The 20,760-nt window shown below is 48.4% G+C and overlaps 1 protein-coding gene across 1 annotated transcript in view; it reads right to left on the bottom strand.

The window, feature by feature from the left end:
- Positions 1–13,246: 13,246 nt before the first annotated feature.
- ARMH1 (armadillo like helical domain containing 1) overlaps positions 13,247–20,760 on the bottom strand; it is a gene marked incomplete at both ends in the record, with an annotated part of 32,949 nt that continues 25,435 nt past the window's right edge. The window contains 6 exons of the mRNA XM_079720682.1: positions 13,247–13,365; positions 13,441–13,522; positions 13,814–13,891; positions 13,972–14,101; positions 14,248–14,320; positions 14,422–14,544. Of these exons, the coding sequence (XP_079576808.1) occupies positions 13,247–13,365; positions 13,441–13,522; positions 13,814–13,891; positions 13,972–14,101; positions 14,248–14,320; positions 14,422–14,544 (605 nt within the window). The remainder of the gene's footprint in view (positions 13,366–13,440; positions 13,523–13,813; positions 13,892–13,971; positions 14,102–14,247; positions 14,321–14,421; positions 14,545–20,760) is intronic.

The following is a 20,760-nucleotide window of genomic DNA, read 5'->3' as shown; positions in this document are numbered from 1 at the left end:
GCAACATTCTCTTAGTATCAATGAGGTAAGTCCTTAGGAGATAACCTTCCTTCTTGATCTTGTAAGGGGCCCTGATGACCCATGACCCATTACTTGCCTTGTAGGTGTCGATCTGGATTGTGTGAATGTCACTGTGTACGTCATTTAAGGTACAAAGCCCTGGATAACTGTGCTTTGACCTCTCACAGGCAGAACAGTTCTTGGAGCTTTCTGAGAGGCTGTTCCCGGCTTATATGCCACAATTTGGCTCGAATAAAATTTTCCATTGCTTTCTTAGATCAACTGATTAAATTATTCGTCGACAACACAATGACATAGAAATGTTTATCTGGAAATAGAAATGTGGGAGTCGTTGCACAGAAGTGGTATTTAAAGCAATGGAATCACCAGGGTATAAACGTAGGGATGAGGCTCCAGGTCACAGAGTCCTGCCTCACTCCACCTTGAAGGAAGCTGGGTTGAAGAGGAGGAAGCAGCAAAAGAGAATGAAAGGAAGCAACCGGAGAGGCAGGAGAAAAAACAGGTGGGTGTGGTGTCCTGGAGGGGAGAGCGCAAGGGGCCAGCAGGGAGCTGAGGTAAGGCCCGCTCCTCAGGCTGTGCCCTTGAATCTTCTACGACGTTGGTGGTCCTTCCCCTCAGACCAGCTTTTATCCTTGGTGAGCAGAGGCACCCCGACCCATCGTCATGACTCTCACTAGATCTCCCTCTGCCCTCCACACACGGACACCAGATAGGTAGCAAGACCGTTTGTTTACTGAACCCTTCCCAGCCAGCTCTCCTTTTCCCCTTCTGGCGGGCAGAACCCCAGCCTCCCACCAAGGGCCAAGAGGAGTCAACCGGAGCTTGGCCCTGGCTCCTTCCTTCTGCCAGGCTTCCCTGCCACACAGCCTCGGCTTCTTGGCTTTCCTTGGAGGCTCTGTTAGTCCTTTGCTTCCACAGCCTCTTTCTGGAAGTGTGTGATGTAGGCCACCTGACTCTGATTGCAATGGCCAAAGTAAAAGCTCATGGTGCTGTCGGAGAGGCCACTGAGATACAGCTCTGGGGACAGGGAGATGAGCCTGAGTCTGGGTGCCGCCCGCACCTCTGCCCCAGGCCCCCTCACACCCCACTCACCTTTGGTGACATTGACTTTTTTGGTCGCCAAGATGTCCGCCTGAATGCTGTCTATTTTCACCTCTAAGTCCTCGGCGTTGCCCTGAGGACAGGAGCACGGGGAACTGGCCTGGATGTCAGGGCAGCCTGGACTTGGAGTTGGGCGTGGGCAGATGGAGGCTGCAGGCTGCGGTCAGGCTCTTAGCCTGACTGGAAGGGCAGGAAAGGGGACGGAAGGGTGCCAGGTGGAGAAGCCCAAGCCAGGGCAGTCCCTCCTGCCGGCGGCGCCGAGGCCGATCTGTGTGTGGGGTGTACCAGAGGAGGGGCCGAGGTGACAAGTGGTATAAAAGGGGCCGGTGGGCTGTGGGAGAGCCTGGGAAGATGGCAGAGGACTGAATATTTTTGTAAAGAGAAAAGAACCCCAGACAGGCGGAGCTGGAAGCGGGCAGGTAATGTGGTGTGATAGGACAGCTGGTAAACACAAGTGCTTGCTGCATGGAAGACAGGGCTTAGAAATGAGCTGTCCCCCCAGCTGCAGAGTCAAGTGCTTTTGGCCCCTCCACTTCTAGCTCATCTGCATACCAGAATGCAGTGTAGACTACGTGAGAAATATTAACAGTATTATCTGTTTGATAAACAAAAATTAATGTTTTATTTTCTTTAAAAGAAATTTTGAAAAATCTATTTATTTATTTATGGCTGCGATGAGTCTTTGTTAGTGTGCACGGGTACTGTTCTCGAGTCGTGGCGAGCAGGGGGGCTTCTCTTTGTTGCAGTGCACGGGCTTCCCCTCGCGGTGGCTTCTCTTGTTGTGGCGCACCGGCTCTAGGCGAGGGGGCTTCAGTAGTTGTGGCATTCGGGCTCGGTAATTGTGGCGCACGGGCTTAGTTGCTCGGTGACATGTGGGATCTTCCCGGACCAGGGCTCGAGCCCGTGTCCCCTGCGTTGGCAGGTGGATTCTTAACCCCTACGCCGCCAGGGAAGTCCCACCTTTTATTTCCTTGTCAGGAGATTTTACCCAGTAAGAACATGTTTAGGGGTAGTTCTCTACAATGGAAGACAGGTTTTTGTTGGTAGGTACAAAGGCACCACAAACGTTGGGGGACCAACGAGTATATGGGAGGATGGGCATGCATGGTACACACATACGCATTTCTCCCCAGTTTAACGAAATCGTTTTTGTCTTGGCAAAGACTTTCGTGGAGAGAAACACTTGAGAATTGGTAGTGGAATCTTTGGAGGTTTTACTTTAAATAAGGGTAGGGATGTGGGTTTTCAAAGACAAATGGCTCATGTGTAGAACTATATAGCGGTTCGTAGTTAAGAAACAGAAGATACAGCCAATTTGTTGTTTTAGAAAACTGTTCCAAGTTTAAGTTGTAGGCTGGGAACTGCGTTCTCTGATTCCCTGCCCCAATCTGTAAGTGAGGCTCTAGAGAAGTTATATAGCAATCTTACTCGTGAACATAGATGCAAAAATTCTACACAAAATATTGGCAAATTGAGTCTAGCAGTATGTAAAAGGAATAATGTACCATCTAGCAATGCACATATATAATCTTAATAGAAAGAAAGTTTGAAAAAATTGAATCTCAGTGTGGTGAGAGCTATCTACAAAAGACTATAGCAAAGGTCATACCTAATAGATGAAACCTTGGAAACATTCCCTCTTAGATGAGAAGGCAACCTCCCACACATTCCTCTCCACAAAATCTTTAGTAAAAGGTAAAAGACAAGCGAGCTGGGACTTCCCTGGTGGCACAGTGGTTAAGAATCCGCCTGCCAATGTAGGGGACACGGGTTCAAGCCCTGGCCTGGGAAGATCATACATGCCGCGGAGCAACTAACCCGTGGGCCACAACTACTGAGCCTGCGTTCTAGAGCCCGCAAGCCACAACTAGTGAGCCCGCGTGCCTCAACTACTGAGCCAGCGCTCCACAACAAGAGAAGCCACTGCAACGAGAAGCCCGCGCAGCACAACGGAGATCCGATGGCAGCCGAAAAAAAAAAAAAGAACAAGTGATGTGAGAGAGACCAGAGTCCACTTAGCTACATTTGCCACTCTCTCCTTAACTGACTGTAACTCTCCAAGACTGGTGTCTATTCCTGTGCTATGGCCGCTCTTCCAGAAAACCTGTGAAAGGGATTTTTTGAAAAGATGTACTATCTTTTTCTAATCTCTGGAAGAGTTTAAGACTATAATTTTTTCTTCAATGTTTGATAGAATTCTCTGAAGCTTCTGATCTTATGGAAAAAATTAATTACTGATCCATTTTCTTTAATGGTTAGAGGACAGTGTGGGTTTTCTACTTCTGGAGTATGTTTTGGTAAGCTATAGTTTCTTGCTCTTTTCATCTAAATTTTCAAATATATTGCAAGACGTTTTGATAATGTCATTAAAAAATCATTTTAATGAATTTACCATCTATAATGATGTCTCCTTTTATAGTCTTCCTATTGATTATATGGGTTTTCTCTTTTTGCATCAGTTCCCTTTTCCCCCAAGTCAAATGGGAGTAACACAGGTGAATGCCTGCTTATGCAATGGATTTTATTACAGAGAGGGACCCTGATTTCAGAGAACCTGAATGTTATATAGCAGTCGGTAAGCATGCCTGCCTTTTGCTCTAAAGGGGAAACTGTCTTTCTTTTCTTGTCTTTTTTTGAAAATTTATGGACCTTTAGTTAATTAATTAATTAATTAATTAATTTATGGCTGCATGGGGTCTTCATTGCTGCACGCGGGCTTTCTCTAGTTGCGGTGAGCGGGGGCTACTCTTCGTTGCGGTGCACGGGCTTCTCATCGTGGTGGCTTCTCTTGTTGCGGAGCACAGGCTCTAGGCGTGCGGGCTTCAGTAGTGGTGACACGCAGGCTCAGTAGTTGTGGCTCGCAGGCTTTACAGTGCAGGCTCAGCAGTTGTGGCACACAGGCTTAATTGCTCCGTGTCATGTGGGATCCTCCCGGACCAGGGATCAAACCTGTGTCCCCTGCTTTGGCAGTCAGATTCTTAACCACTGCGCCACCAGGGAAGTCCAGAAACTATCTTTATTTTCCAAAGCTGCTTGCTAAACAAACATCCTTGAAAAGATAGTCTGGAAGAAAGAACAGTAAGTATTTCATTTACAAGTTATGCAGAAACGTGAAAGACCTGTAGAGAATTGTCTCCTAGGATTGTTTTTCTTTTGCTAGAAGTAATCCTGTGGCAGACACAGTGGCTCTGTTCCTGAATTTAGGGGGAAAGCATTCAGTCTTTCGTTATTAAGTATAATGTTAGCTGTAGATGTTTTTTTCTGTAGATGCTTTTCATCAAGCTGGGAAGTTCTTCTCTCAGCCTTTCTTTTTCTCCTTCTTCCCCCCAACCCCCACCCCCGTGCCCCTGGCGTGCCACATGGCTTGTGGGATCATAGTTCCCCAACCAGGAATTGAACCCGGGCCCTTGGCAGTGAAAGTGTGGAGTCCTAGCCACTGAAGCGCCAGGGAATTCCCAGGGAAGCTCTTCTCTAGTACTGTTTTTCTGAGATTTTTAAAGTACGAGTGAGTTTTGAATTTTGTCACATGCATTTTCTGCAATGATTGATATACAATAATGTGATTTTCCTTCTTTAGTCTGTTAATTTGGTAGATAAAATTGGTTGACTTTGGGGTGTTGAACCAGCCTTGCATTCCTGGAATGAACCCCGGTTGGTCTCAGCCTGTTCTTCCCAATCACAGAATCAAAGAATTACTCTCCCACGAGGAAGATCCTCAAGGATGTGTGGTGCCACCTCTTCCAGTGCTTGGTACTCTGGGGGCAGGCCTCTGGGACAGCCCCTTTACTCTGTGGGCCATCCTGATTCAGAAAGAGCTGGCCACTGCTTCGACACTTTCTCTTTCATCCAGGTCTCCTGGGGTAGCCTACATAATCCCAACTACACCCTACCCCAACCTCTTATTGCTCAGATATGGTTCTAATCTGGAATCACAGAGACAGCAACCCTGTGGAGGGAAAGGGACCAGGACACTGAGCCTCCCCGTCTTCACCCAAACGCTCTCCCACCTGGATAAAAATGCAGCCTGGAATGCCTCTGGCCACTTGGCAGCTATAGCCTGGTGCCTGCAATCCCCAAGTCTTTCTCCCTTGTTCTTTTATTGTTTGGTTGTGAAACCTTTTCTTCCTTTTTTTTGAATTCGTGCTGCTTGGTTTTGGGGTCTGAGTGGTTGGCTCCTCCTCGTATCTGACTATAGGGGCCTGGTCAGCTGCAGCACAGCTCTCAGTAGTAGCTGGGCTCTTCCCAGGCACAAGCTGGTGGCACCTTAGTGCCAGGATGCCCTGGAAAAAATGCCAGCCTTTGCCTCAGATAGCTTTTCCTGCAGCAAGAAGTGGCTAGGTGAACATTCAGGGTCAAAATGAATGGATGAGGATATTTTAATGAAATTTCCCTGAGCACCAATGGCATTCTCTGCCCACATGGGACCAAGCTCTCCAGGAGTCAACTACCTGGTTCTGCGTCTTCACTTGGCACTAAATGCTTGAGCCTTCACTGATTATGTATCTGCTCCTTGATTATGTATGGGGATCCTTGGTAAAATGAAGATTTATTCACTGAATCACTTTTGTTTTTTTGGCCGTGCCACTCGGCTTGTGGGATCTTAGCTCCCCGACCAGGGATCGAACCTTGGCCGCGGCAGTGAAAGCACCGAGTCCTAACTGGGGACTGCCAGGGAATCCCCCACTGAATCACTTTAAAATAAATAAATAAATTTATGTATTTCCTTTTATTTTTGGCTGCGTTGGTTCTTTGTTGCTGCGTGCGGGCTTTGCTCTAGTTGCGGCGAGCGGGGGCTACTCTTCGTTGAAGTGCGCGCGCTTCTCATTGGGTGGCTTCTTTTGTTGCAGAGCACGGGCTCTAGGCACGCGGGCTTCAGGAGTTGTGGTACTCGGGCTCAGTAGTTGTGGCACATGGGCTGAGTTGCTCTTTGGCATGTGGGAACTACCCGGGCCAGTGCTCGAACCCGTGTCCCCTGCATTGGCAGGTGGATTCTTAACCACTGTGCCACCAGGGACATCCCAAACTATGACTCTTTAACACTATGTGAATTACATCCTGCACTGCCTTGTAGCAAATCACCCCCTGTAGCATTTGCATTTCAGAAAAATGGTCGCAGCAGGCCAACAGCCCCGAGACAAACCGACCCAGTTACCGGGCTGCCTGATGCCAGCAGTCACTGTTTAGAAATAATGCAGGAAGAAGACGAACGCAAGACCTTCACTATTTTGATCCTTATCATATATGCCAGACTGCGAGCCCCACATATAAAATCTTTTCCGATTCCTGAAGGAGATGGGAGCACAGTTCTTCAGGCGCTAGCCTGCTGTGTCTTCCCTACTGCCTGGCAGAAAAATAAAGCCATCTCTCTCTTCCTCCAAAATCTCTGTCTCCGTATTTCTGTTCGGCAGTGGTGCACAGGGAAGCTGATATTTCGGCAACACCATCATCCATCTGCTCTTGCTCTTAAGGCCAGTTGAAGATGGTCCCTTGCAGTTTCCCAAGTTAGGTTAGTAATGTGAAATTCTCCTGCCCCTGGCCCTACCTCCTTCCCTGTCCCCAGCCGCGCAGAAGGCAGTTTGCTGGTTGTCTTCCCCGATTCTTCTCCAAGTAGGTTATGTTTACTCCCCAAATCCCTGAGCCAGAGGCGGGGGTGCCTACACTCCCAAACCCTGAGTGTCCACCTTCCCCTGCTGTCTGTAGTCTCTTGTGCTGTGCCTACAGTGGCACCTGGGCTGGGGAGGACGCTGCCCTTGTCTAGGTTTTTCTAAGTGTGTTACTCAAGTTCCAACCTCCAGCTTGTGAACCAACTGTGTCTCTTTTTTGACCTGTAAGGAAATATTAAGCTTTGGGGTTGGGGGGAGGTCTGTAATGTGAAACAGCTGCTTGTTTTCCCTCCCCCCACATTGTTTTAAATACCTTTTTTTGTTTTGTGTTGTTTTGTTTTTGCGGTACCCGGGCCTCTCACTGCTGTGGCCTCTCCCGTTGCGGAGCACAGGCTCCGGACGCACAGCCTCAGCGGCCATGGCTCACGGGCCCAGCCGCTCCGCGGCATGTGGGATCTTCCCGGACCGGGGTACAAACCCGTGTCCCCTGCATCGGCAGGCGGACTCCCAACTACGGCGCCACCAGGGAAGCCCTGTTGTAAATAACTTTTTCCGGCCAAACCCCAGATTTGTACTTTTTTTTAATCTATGCTAAAACCATTTTTTTCCTCCTGGTCTTACTGTTATTTGGAAAAGGAATAAATGTCTCTTAAAAAAAAAAAAAGCAAAATAAAACAGACTTTCTGGTTGGGCTCGGCGACTGTATTCCTATCTGGCTTCTGCTCCGGCCCCTGGTGGTGGCTCTAGACCGAGCAGGAAAACTAATAAAGGAAGGCATTTGCCGAAGCGCGAGGTTGGTGACTCAGCTTCATTTACATACCCACAATGCATGGCATTCGGGATCTGGCCTACTTTCGAAAGGCTCTAGCCTTGTATTTGTTTTGTGTCCCGCCCCCGCTCGAAATCAGGATATTTTCACAGAATTGTGTGAAATCATTGCAGAACTCACTGGTTTTTTGCGGGTAAATAGTTACCATTGGTGCCTTGGGACTTCCAGTTAGCCGAGGACTGTGTGAGAGATTATGATGCTATCTGGTTTCTTTTCAAAACGCGTAAATCTTTCGCTTTTTACTAAAGATTTCCGTGGAGATGAAACAATTCCGAGTTTCTACTCAATTTTTTGAGGCCTTGTATTTACAAGGCTAATAAGTTTGTGCAAAACAAAGAATACTTTACGTTTCGATGTGTTTCTGGTGATAGTGTTCTACACGCTGGAAAAAGTGGCAATGCTGTTTTGAGTTAGTTGTAGACCGTTTTTCTGATGGTGTGTCCGGGTTTGTTTTTTGGTTTGTCGTGTCTCCACGTTGATGGTTGTTGGTGTGTTCTCGCGATGAGAAGCGTGATGTCCGTGTGATTTCGGACGCCTGGTAAGCACCTGGATTTAAACTGGTTGGCGGAGCGCTGTAATATAGTTGCGAGCCGTGCTTTCGGTTTCTGTTATTCGTAAACAACTGCACTTCTCGATGGGAGTAACGTGTTGTCTCATGTTTCTGTGAGGTTGTTTTTAGGCGGGCTTAGTGTAGATGGTGCAGCTGGTGCTCCCGGAGTCCGTGTGGTGTTCTGGGGGGGCGGTATGGATACTGTTTTGAGGAAGGCGGCGCCGGGAAGAAAAAGAAAAAGGCGCGAGAGAAGCGCCCCCTGTTTTCTTCGCGCGAGCGGACCCACAGTTTTAAAGAATTGAAATACTTCAGAACTTGAGAACGTACTTTGTTCTTAGGGCTTCGGGTCTGACTTCGCACGTTGGAGACCACCAGGGACAATAAACTTGATCTGCTTGTTTTGCCCGGCACGCGGCCTGGCACAGAGCAGGCAGCCGTCCAGTAGCCGGTTGCTCGCTGTAGACTATTCGCTTAACCTAGCTTTGGTTAGGTCTTGAATTCAAGTTCAGGCTTGGGCACATCTGTATGCAAAAGTTTTTTCCAGGCAGTATGTGCACACCTCCGGCGAGGCTCGCCTCTGGGGGAGTGTGGTTCTAACTGCTGCACTTGTATAACTTGGCTTTTCCAAAAACTTCCAAAAAATTCAAGTATAGTTGGTTGATTTTTGTATGATATATATTTTATATATACTACTTTATGATGAGGTAGTTTAGCCTTAAAACTAGAACTTTAAAAATAAGAAATCGTAGGAATTCCCTGGCGGTCCAGTGGTTAGGGCTCCACGTTTCCATGGCAGAGGGCGCAGGTTCCATCCCTGGTTGGGGAACTGAAACCCAGCAGGCCACGCGTCGCGGCCAAAAAAAAAAAAGAAAAGGAAATGCTCAAGATCACCTGTAGTTTCCACTTTCTAATGTGCATCAAGACCGCAAATAATTGCTATAAATTTTAATTTTAGAAGTAAGCTTAGGGCTTCCCTGGTGGTACACAGGTTAAGAATCTGCCTCTCACTGCAGGGGACACGGGTTCAAGCCGTGGTCCCGGAAGATTCCCCATGCCGTGAAGCAACTAAGCTCGGGCACCACAACTAATGAGCCCGAGTGCCACAAGCATTGAAGCCCGCGCACCTAGAGCCCATGCTCCGCAACAAGAGAAGCCACCGCAGTGATAAGCCCGCGCACCGCAACGAAGAGCAGACCCGGCTCCATGCAACTAGAGAAAACCCGCGCGCAGCAATGAAGAACTAACACAGCCCCAAATAAGTACAATACATAAGTTAGACAAAATAAAAGCTTATACTGCATGACAATCAAATGCAATATACAAACCTTAACTGGATCCTGAACAAAACGCCATAACAAACCAAGAAAAGGAAGGCAGGAAGAAAGCAGAAGGTACACTTTTGGTACCTTTGTGGAAATTTTAGTATGTACTCTACTTCACGTGACATTATCCCGTTAATAACCGTATTTGTTTTCTTGTTGCTGTAACAAATTATCACACGCTTAGTGACTTAAAACTACTTCTGGAAGTCAGGAGTGAAGAATTAAGGTGTTGACAGGGCTGCATTCTTTCTAGAGGCTTCAAGGGAGAATCTGTTCCCTTGCCTTTAGAAAGCTGGCTTTATTCCTTGGCCTGTGACCCCTTCCTTGCACTCCAAATCTCTTGCTTCTGTCGTGTCATCTCCTAACTAACTCTGGATCCTCCTGCCGTATAAAGAGCCTCGTAATTACCTGGGGCCCACCTAGATAATCCAGGAGAACCTCTCCATCTCAAGATCCATGATCACACGTGCAAAATCGCTTTTACCATGTGAAGTAACATATCTACAGGTCCCTGGGATTAGGATGTGGATGTATTTGGAAGCTATGACTCACACTACCACAATAATGATATAGTAATTATGCAGGAGAACAGCCTTATTTTTAGTAGACGCATAATGTGAAATATTTGGTAGTGAAATGTCATGATATCTGAAACTTTCAAATAGCCCAGTAAACAGAGAAAAAGAAAATGTGTCATAGGTACTCATTCTTTCAACTTTTTGTAGTTTTGAACTTTTGGAAATAAAAAGTTGGGGGAAAATAAATGTATAGTAATAAATTTCATGTAACGTATATTTGTTTTGGATATTTGTATTATACTTAAGATTTCATTTTTATTTATTTATTTTGAAAAATATTTATTTGGCCGAGCCAGATCCTAACTGCGGCACGCATGATCTTAAGCTACAGCATGAGGGATCTAGGTCCCTGACCAGGGATCAAACCTGGGCCCCCTGCATTGGGAGCGTGGAGTCTTAGCCCCTGGACCACCAGGGAAGTCCCTTAAGATTTCTTTTTTTTTAAAATTTTTTTGTGGTACGGGGGCGTCTCAATGTTGTGGCCTCTCCTGTTGCGGAACACAGGCTCTAGGCACGCAGGCTCAGCGGCCATGGCTCACGGGCCCAGCCGCTCCACAGCATGTGGGATCTTCCCGGACCAGGGCACGAACCCGTGTCCCCTGCATCGGCAGGGGGACTCTCAACGACTGCGCCACCGGAGAAGCCCAAGATTTCATTTTCAAAAGTTTCATTGTTATTAAAGTATTATCCTTTTAGATCAGTGGTTTCCAGAGTTTTGGATTTTCCAATTATTAAAATTTCGCAAAAATTTCAGGGATACTAATTTTTAAAATCATGATTCTACAAAAAGGCCATTCCAAGACTAAAAACAGTAAGAGTGACTTGACACCAAAGGACAGGACACGTCTTTCAAACAGGAAATCCATTTAGCTTTATGAAAAACATACCGATATTTCGTTAACTTTTCTCTCCTCCCTCTGCCCAAATAGAGGAAAGCTGAGGCTCAAAAATCCCAGTTTGGGGTAAGTTAGGCTGCCTTTGACCAACAAGATCAGGGCCGGTGATGCCCTCTTGTGGCACCCTGGAGAATTACTGCCATTTGACTTCATGGCCTCTGACTTGATGTCCTCTGACTTTGAGGGACAATTCCCTCCCAGTAACTCGGTCGTTCATTCATATGTGCCAGGCATTGTTCTCAGCATTTGGGACATATCAGTAATGAAAACAAATATCACTGCCCTGCTGCCCTGCTTTCATTCAGGTCGGGAGACAGACAATAAAAACCACATAAGTAAGTGCTATGGAAAAACAGCAGTGGTAGGCGTAGGGGGTCAGAGTATAGGGGTTGGTAGTGTGGGATGTGACTTGAAAAAGGGTAACCGTCCCTGAGAAGATAACTTTGTTTTTTAAAAAAATTATTTATTTATTTGGTTGCACAGGGTCTTAGTTGTGGCAGGCGGGCTCCTTAGTGGTGGCTCGCCAGTTCCTTAGTTGTGGCATGCACATGGGATCTAGTTCCCTAACCAGGGTTCGAACCCTGGCCCCCTGTATTGGGAGCACGGAGTCTTATCCACTGCACCACCAGGTAAGTCCTGAGAAGATACCTTTTGTGTAAAGAGTTGAAAGGAGGTCATGGAGTTAGCCATGCAGACACCTGGGGTGAGGGTTCTAGGAATAGAACCTCTCTCACGTGTTCAGCAGAAAAGTCTGCACCAAAGCCCTAAAGCAGGAGCTTGTTTTGTCACCTTCAAGAACCACACAGCCAATGTGTCTGGAGCCCAGTGAAGAAGAGAGAGAGAAGTAGGAGAGAGTTCAGAAGTCATGGGAGACTAGATCACCCTGGAGGCCATAACAGTAAGGGCTTGGGCTTTACTCAGTGAAATGGAGAGCCCTGCAAGGTTCTGAGCAGAGTGACAGAATCTGAAGTTTACAAGGAGCACTCTGGCTGCTGCGTTGACAAAGAGAATGGGGCAGAAAGTGGAGTCATCTAGAGGAGAGATGATGGCGGCTTGGACCCGAGTATTAGCAATGGAGGTAGTGAGACATAGTTGGATTCTGGATATATTTGGAAGGTAGAGTCAACAGACAGGATGGATCCAGAGGTTAAAGAGAGACATCAAGGAGAACACCACGATTTTGTTCTGAGAAGCAGGAAGGATGAGTTGCCATCAGTTGAGTTGGGGAAGATGGCGCAGGACTGGGAGTTCAGTTTTGGACACTGATGAAATATAAATCCATATTCTAAAGCGAGTCAAGGAAAATTTGAACATAAAAATTTTTCTCTGCCCTTTGGCCTCCTCTCCTCCCTCTACTGTGCATTGCGTATCTGCACCATGCATCGACCAACCTCCCCATCGGCAGAAATACCTGCTCAACTCTAAAAAGCAACATTCTCTTAGTATCAATGAGATAAGTCCTTAGGAGATAACCTTCCTTCTTGATCTTGTAAGGGGCCCTGATGACCCATGACCCATTACTTGCCTTGTAGGTGTCGATCTGGATTGTGTGAATGTCACTGTGTACGTCATTTAAGGTACAAAGCCCTGGATAACTGTGCTTTGACCTCTCACAGGCAGAACAGTTCTTGGAGCTTTCTGAGAGGCTGTTCCCAGCTTATACGCCACAATTTGGCTCGAATAAAATTTTCCATTGCTTTCTTAGATCAACTGATTAAATTATTCGTCGACAACACAATGACATAGAAATGTTTATCTGGAAATAGAAATGTGGGAGTCGTTGCACAGAAGTGGTATTTAAAGCAATGGAATCACCAGGGTGTAAACGTAGGGATGAGGCTCCAGGTCACAGAGTCCTGCCTCACTCCACCTTGAAGGAAGCTGGGTTGAAGAGGAGGAAGCAGCAAAAGAGAATGAAAGGAAGCAACCGGAGAGGCAGGAGGAAAACCAGGTGGGTGTGGTGTCCTGGATGGGAGAGCACAGGGGCCAGCAGGGAGCTGAGGTAAGGCCCACTCCTCAGGCTGTGCCCTTGAATCTTCTACGACGTTGGTGGTCCTTCCCCTCAGACCAGCTTTTATCCTTGGTGAGCAGAGGCACCCCGACCCATCATCATGACTCTCACTAGATCTCCCTCTGCCCTCCACACATGGACACCAGATAGGTAGCAAGACCGTTTGTTTACTGAACCCTTCCCAGCCAGCTCTCCTTTTCCCCTTCTGGCGGGCAGAACCCCAGCCTCCCACCAAGGGCCAAGAGGAGTCAAGTGGAGCTTGGCCCTGGCTCCTTCCTTCTGCCAGGCTTCCCTGCCACACAGCCTCAGCTTCCTGGATTGCCTTGGAGGCTCTGTTAGTCCTTTTCTTCCACAGCCTCCTTCTGGAAGTGTGTGATGTAGGCCACCTGACCCTGATTACAATGGCCAAAGTAAAAGCTCATGGTGCTGTCGGAGAGGCCACTGAGATACAGCTCTGGGGACAGGGAGATGAGCCTGAGTCTGGGTGCCGCCCGCACCTCTGCCCCAGGCCCCCTCGCACCCCACTCACCTTTGGTGACATTGACTTTGTTGGCCGCCAAGATGTCCGCCTGAATGCTGTCTATTTTCACGTACAAGTCCTCGGCGTTGCTCTGAGGACAGGAGCAAGGGGAACCAGGCTGGATGCCAGGGCAGCCTGGACTTGGAGTTGGGCGTGGGCAGATGGAGGTTGCAGGCTGCGGTCGGGCTCTTAGCCTGACTGGAAGGGCAGGAAAGGGGACGGAAGGGTGCCAGGTGGAGAAGCCCAAGCCAGGGCAGTCCCTCCCGCCGCCGGCGCCGAGGCCGATCTGTGTGTGGGGTGTACCAGGGGAGGGGCCGTGCGCTGGGCTGTGCACAGGGGCACTGTTCTGTCCCGCGGGGCGCGACGGGGTGGGAGCACTTACACGGAAGAGCTTGTAGAGTTCCTCCCCCATGGACCTGCGCACGTGCTCCTCCACCACTGGGAATAACTGAACAAAGTACTGCGTGGGCGGTCGAGGGGGCGTGACTGCCGTGCCCACGCGCTGTGCCCGCAGCACCGCCGCCCGGCCGCCCAGCGCACCTCTAGCGTGAGGCTGGCCTGCCGCTGGCTGTTGCTGTGGTCCATGTTGCCCATGGCGGCCATGAGGCTGTGCACCACGCGCAGGTGCAGCATCTCCGCGGCCAGGCTCGTGTTGCCTCGCGCCAGGATCCTGGGCGGGGGTGGTGTGGGGTGGGGGTGGGATTCGGGCTGCGGCGGCCCCGTGGGACCCTCCGGCGGCCAGAGCGCTCTTGGGGGCCCATGGGCGGCGACAGGGCCTGGCTTGCCGCATCCGCCCACCACCTGCTGCCCGCTTACCCGATGGCCTTGGCGGCCGCGGCCTGCTGCAAGAACAACGGCAGGTGGGCGGTGAGCTGCAGAACCGAAGAGTCTGGAAGAGGGAGGAGTGGCCGTGAGGCTGGAGGACCCCTCGCCCTCGTCTTCCACCCTGCCCCGTCGGGGTCCACCACCCCGATCCCAGCGGATCCCTACCGCTGACGATCTGGGACTGCTGTTTGCTGGTCTCCTTGAAGGACGGTATCAGCAGCGCCACGAGACCCTTGAGCAGCGCCGGGCACACGTCGTAGTTGACGAGGTCCTTGATCAGCTCGATGGCTGGGGAAGGCAGGGGCGCTGGAGAGGCCCGCCGCGCCACTCCCCGCCCTCGCCCTCGCCAGAAAGCAGCACCCCCTCCCCCCAACTCTTTATCGACCTTTCTTAGCACCTCTTACTGGCCAGCCCTGTGCCAGGTGTCGGGGGAGCTGGGCCGGCGACCCCTCAGTCCTGCCCTTCTGGAGCTCGTGGTTAAAGGGGAGAGGGAGGAGGAGGCCGAGGCCCCCTGGGACTCACAGAACCAGCCACAGCCGGAGGAAGAAGGGTTGGAGGCTTAGAGGCTGAAAAGAGCTGGAGGCCCCACAGAGGTAGGGCTGCCAAAGGGCTTTGAGGAATCCAGAAGGCTTCGTGGAGGAGGGAAGGACGGCGGGTCTTCAAAGGGAGACAGGATGGGGAAAGACAAGGGGTGAGGGGGAGGCAGAGCAAGTGGGTGGGGATGTGTAGCAGAAAATGAGAAAGGAGGCAAGGTCGACAGCAGTTGAGAGAAACTTTCCTTTCTGACGAACCCTTATTGAGGCCTTGTTTGCCTAGGCTCTGTGCTGAGGGCTCTCCGTTCAGTGTCCCAGTGACGATCCCTGTGACCAACGAGCTTCAGTTTGCAACAGCATGATGACTTATCCCTATCGGACATTTGAGGGAATGAGGCACAGAGAGGTAAAGCACTTGCCTAAGGTACCACAGCTAGGAAGTGGTGGAAGCAAAAGGAGGGAAAGATTCCGTCAGGAAGGAGGAGGGGATTAGAATTTAAAGAGGGCATTTTCTGTAGCTGCTTCGCAGTCATTCATTCCATCTAGCACTGACTCAGCCTTTCGGCAAATCTGCATAGGACGCCTCATATGCCTGGCGAACAGTGTGGTGACAAGTGCTATAAAGGGGGTCAGTGGGCTGTGGGAGAGCCTGGGAAGATGGCAGAGGACTGAATATTTTTGTAAAGAGAAAAGAACCCCAGACAGGCAGAGCTGGAAGTGGGCAGGTAATGTGGTGTGATAGGACAGCGGGTGAACACAAGTGCTTGCTGCATGGAAGACAGGGCTTAGAAATGAGCTGTCCCCCCAGCTGCAGAGTCAAGTGCTGCTGGCATCTCCACTTACTTCGAGGTCAAAGTTGTTTCCCTGACTAGCTCATCTGCATACCAGAATGCAGTGTAGACTACGTGAGAAATATTAACAGTATTACCTGTTTGAAAAACAAAAATTAATGTTTTATTTACTTAAAAAAATTTTTTTTAATCTATTGATTTATTTATGGCTGCGTTGGGTCTTTGTTACTGTGCACGGGCCTTCTCGAGTTGTGGCGAGCAGGGGGCTACTCTTTGTTGCATTTGTTTCAGTGCGCGGGCTTCTCCTTGCAGTGGCTTCTCTTGTTGTGGTGCACCAGCTCTAGGCGCAAGGGCTTCAGTAGTTGTGGCATTCGGGCTCAGTAGTTGTGGCGCACGGGCTTAGTTGCTCGGTGACATGTGGTATCTTCCCGGACCAGCGCTCGATCCCGTGTCCCCTGCGTTGGCAGGTGGATTCTTAACCACTACGCCACCAGGGAAGTTGCACCTTTTATTTTCTTGTCAGGAGCTTTTACCCAGTAAGAACATGTTTAGGGGTAATTCTCTACAATGGAAGAAAGGCTTTTGTTTGTACGTAGAAAGGCACCGCAAATGTTGGGGGACCAACGAGTATATGGGAGGATGGGCATGCATGGTACACACATACGCATTTCTCCCCAGTTTAACGAAATCGTTTTTGTCTTGGCAAAGACTTTCGTGGAGAGAAACACTTGAGAATTGGTAGTGGAATCTTTTGAGGTTTTACTTAAATCAGCGTAAGTATGTGGGTTCTCAAAGACAAATGGCTGATGTGTAGAAATAAAAAGAGGTTCCTAGTTAAGAAATAGAAGATACAGCCAACTTGTTGTTTTAGAAAACTGTTCCAAGTTTAAGTTGTAGGCTGGGAACTGCGTTCTCTGATTCCCTGCCCCAATCTGTAAGTGAGGCTCTATTGAAGTTATATAGCAATCTTACTCGTGAATATAGATGCAAAAATTCTACACAAAATATTAGCAAATTGAGTCTAGCAGTATGTGAAAGGAATAATGTGCCATCTAGCAATGCACATATATAATCTTAATAGAAAGAAAGTTTGAAAAAATTGAATCTCAGTGTGGTAAGAGCTATCTACAAAAAACTATAGCAAAGGTCATACCTAATAGATGAAACCTTGGAAACATTCCCTCTTAGATGAGACGGCAACCTTCCACACATTCCTCTCCACAAAATCTTTAGTAAAAGGTAAAAGACAAGCGATCTGGGACTTCCCTGGTGGCACAGTGGTTAAGAATCCGCCTGCCAATGCAGGGGACACGGCTTCGAACCCTGGCCTGGGAAGATCCCACATGCCGCGGAGCAACTAAGGCCGTGCGCCACAACTACTGAGCCTGCGTTCTAGAGCCTGCAAGCCACAACTAGTGAGCCCACGTGCCTCAACTACTGAGCCAGTGCTCCACAACAAGAGAAGCCACTGCAACGAGAAGCCCGTGAACCACAACGAAGACCCAACGGCAGCCGAAAAAAAAAAAGGACAAGTGATGTGAAGAGAGACCAGAGTACACTTAGCTACATTTGCCACTGTCTCCTTAACTGATTGTAACTGTCCAAGACTGGTGTGTTTTCCTGTGCTATGGCCACTCCTCCCGGAAAATCTGTGAAAGGGATTTTTGGAAAGGATGTACTATGTTTTTCTAATCTCTGGAAGAGTTTAAGACTAGAATTTTTTCTTGAATGTTTGATAGAATTCTCTGAAGCTTCTGATCTTATGGAAAAAATTAATTACTGATTCATTTTCTTTAATGGTTAGAGGACAGTGTGGGTTTTCTACTTCTCGAGTATGTTTTGGTAAATTATATTTTCTCGCTGTTTTCATCTAAATATTCAAACATATTGCAAGAAGTTTTCATTATGTCATTAAAAAATCATTTTAATGAATGTACCATCTATAATGATGTCTCCTTTTATAGTCTTCTTATTGATTGTATCGGTTTTCTCTTTTTGAGTCAGTTCCCTTTGCCCCAAGTCCCATGGGAGTAACACAGATGAACGTCTGCTTATGCAATGGATTTTATTACAGAGAGGAACCCTGATTTCAGAGAACCTGAATGCTATATAGCAGTCAGTAAGCATGCCTGCCCTTTGCTCTAGAGTGGAAACTATCTTTCTTTTCTTTTCTTTCTTTTTTAATTTATGGACTTTATTATTATCTATCTATCTATCTATTTATTTATTTATTTATGGCTGCATTGGGTCTTCGTTGCTGTGCGCGGGCTTTCTCTAGTTGGCGGTGAGTGGGGGCTACTGTTCGTTGCAGTGCACGGGCTTCTCATAGTGGTGGCTTCTCTTGTTGTGGCGAACGGGCTCTAGGTGCACGGGCTTCAGTAGCTGTGGCACGCATGCTGAACAGTTGTGGCACAGAGTCTTAGTTGCTCTGTGGCATGTGGGATCTTCCTGGACCAGGGATCCAACCTGCGTCTCCTGCATTGGCAGGCAGATTCTTAACCACTGCGCCACCAGGGAAGTCCCAAAACATCTTTATTTTCCAAAGCTGTTTGCTAAACAAACATCCTTGAAAAGATAGTCTGGAAGAAAGAACATTAAGTATTTCATTTACAAGTTATGCAGAAACGTGAAAGAGCTGTAGAGAATTGTCTCCTAGGATTATTTTTCTTTTGCTAGAAGTAATCCTTTAGCAGACACCATGTCTCTGTTCCTGAATTTAGGGGGAAGGCATTCAGTCTTTCGTTATTAAGTATAATGTTAGCTGTAGAGTTTTCTTTTTGTAGATGCTTTTTATCAAGCTGTGGAAGGTCTTCTCTCAACCTTTCTTTTTTCCTTCTTTTTATTATTTTTTTTCCCCCGGCATGCCGCATGCCTTGTGGGATAGTAGTTCCCCAACCAGGAATTGAACCCGGGCCCTTGGCAGTGAAAGTGTGGAGTCCTAACCACTGAAGTGCCAGGGAATTTCAGGGGAAGCGCTTCTCTAGTCCTATTTTTCTGAGAATTTTAAATTACCAATGAGTTTTGAATTTTGTCACATGTATTTTCTGCAATGATTGATATACAATAATGTGATTTTCCTTCTTTAGTCTGTTAATCTGGTAGATAAAATTGGTTGAATTTGGGGTATTGAACCAGCCTTGCATTCCTGGAATGAACCCCAGTTGGTCTCAGCCTGTTCTTCCCAATCACAGAATCAAAGAGTTACTCTCCCACGAGGAAGATCCTCAAGGATGTCTGGTGCCACCCCTTCCAGTGCTTGGTACTCTGGGGACAGGTCTCTCGGACAGCCCCTTTCCTCTGTGGGCCAACCTGATTCAGAAACAGCTGGCCACTGCTTTGGCACTTTCTTTCATCCAGGTCTCCTGGGGTAGCCCTCATAATCCCAACTACACCCTACCCCATCCTCTTATTGCTCAGATATGGTTCTAGTCTGGAATCACAGAGCCAGCAACCCTGTGGAGGGAAAGGGACCAGGACACTGAGCCTCCCCATCTTCACCCAAACGCTCTCCCACCTGGATAAAAATGCAGCCTGGGATGCCTCTGGCCACTTGGCAGCTATAGCCTGGTGCCTGCAATCCCCAAGTCTTTCTCCCTTGTTCTTTTATTGTTTGGTTGTGAAACCTTTTCTTCCTTTTTTTTGAATTCGTGCTGCTTGGTTTTGGGGTCTGAGTGGTTGGCTCCTCCTCATATCTGACTATAGGGGCCTGGTCAGCTGCAGCACAGCTCTCAGTAGTAGCTGGGCTCTTCCCAGGCACAAGCTGGTGGCACCTTAGTGCCAGGATGCCCTGGAAAAAATGCCAACCTGTGCCTCAGATAGCTTTTCCTGCAGCAAGAAGTGGCTAGGTGAACATTCAGGGTCAAAATGAATGGATGAGGATATTTTAATGAAATTTCCCTGAGCACCAATGGCATTCTCTGCCCACATGGGACCAAGCTCTCCAGGAGACAACTACCTGGTTCTGCGTCTTCACTTGGCACTAAATGCTTGAGCCTTCACTGATTATGTATCTGCTCCTTGATTATGTATGGGGATCCTTGGCAAAATGAAGAGTTATTCACTGAATCATTGGTTTTTTTTGTTTGTTTTTTTGGCTGTGCCAGTCGGCTTGTGGGATCTTAGTTCCCCAACCAGGGATCAAACCCGGGCCGCGGCAGTGAAAGCACCGAGTCCTAACTGCTGGACTGCTAGGGAACTCCCCGATGAATCACTTTTTTAAAAAAAATAAACTTATTTATTTACTTTTATTTTTGGATGTGTTGTGTCTTTGTTTCTGCACGTGGGCTTTTCTCTAGTTGTGGCGAGTGGGTGCCATTCTTCGTTGCGGTGCGTGGGCTCCTCATTGGGTGGCTTCTCTTGTTGCAGAGCACGGGCTGTAGGCAGTGGGCTTCAGGAGTTGTGGCCCTCGGGCTCAGTAGTTGTGGCTCATGGGCTCTAGCGCACAGGCTCAGTGGTTGTGGCGCACGGGCTTAGTTGCTCCACGGCATGTGGGATCTTCCCGGACCAGAGATTGAACCTGTGTCCCCTGCATTGGCAGGCAGATTCTTAAACACTGAGCCACTAGGGAAGCCCCCACTGAATCACTTTTGATTGAGTTTTAAATTTCACAGGTGCCACTGTTTACACCCAAGGTGGAAGTGCTAGTCCCTCCCCAGATATCTCCACAAGAACCACAGCCAGTTACAACTCTATACACTGTGCAAATTACTCAGCATAGCGGAGTCATTCAGAAAGCAAAGGGAACAGGAGACTGCTGCCGTTGGCAGCTTTGCCTGAAGCCTGTGGTGCTGACAACACCCAACTGTTCTAAATTGAAGCAGCCACTGATTTATTCATTGGCTGATTCATTCATCTCACAAAATGATTATTGAGCATCTTCTCTGTGCAGGATCCCTGGGCTATGAGGAGGACTAACATACAATCCCTGCCCTCAGGGATGACACAGTCCATTGCAGACTACCAGTAAAGAAATTGGCATTTATGATTCGGTGTTAAAAGAGCCATGGGAACACAAAGGAAGCCAGGCTGGTGTGAGGGCCTGTTGAGGTCGTGGGGGATAGAGAATCAGAAGACTTCCCTGGAGAAGCTGGCACATGAACTGGCAAGGCCATGGGGAGAAGAGAAGGACTGGGAGGGAGAATGTGGCAAGTGCCATGTTGGATAGTGTGTGCCACTCTGGT

This window comes from Hyperoodon ampullatus, assembly GCF_949752795.1.
Source record: "Hyperoodon ampullatus genome assembly, chromosome: 2".
NCBI classification, from domain to species: domain Eukaryota; kingdom Metazoa; phylum Chordata; class Mammalia; order Artiodactyla; family Ziphiidae; genus Hyperoodon; species Hyperoodon ampullatus.
Note: the sequence above shows the minus strand (reverse complement) of the source record. Positions and strands in the feature narration are given on the sequence as shown.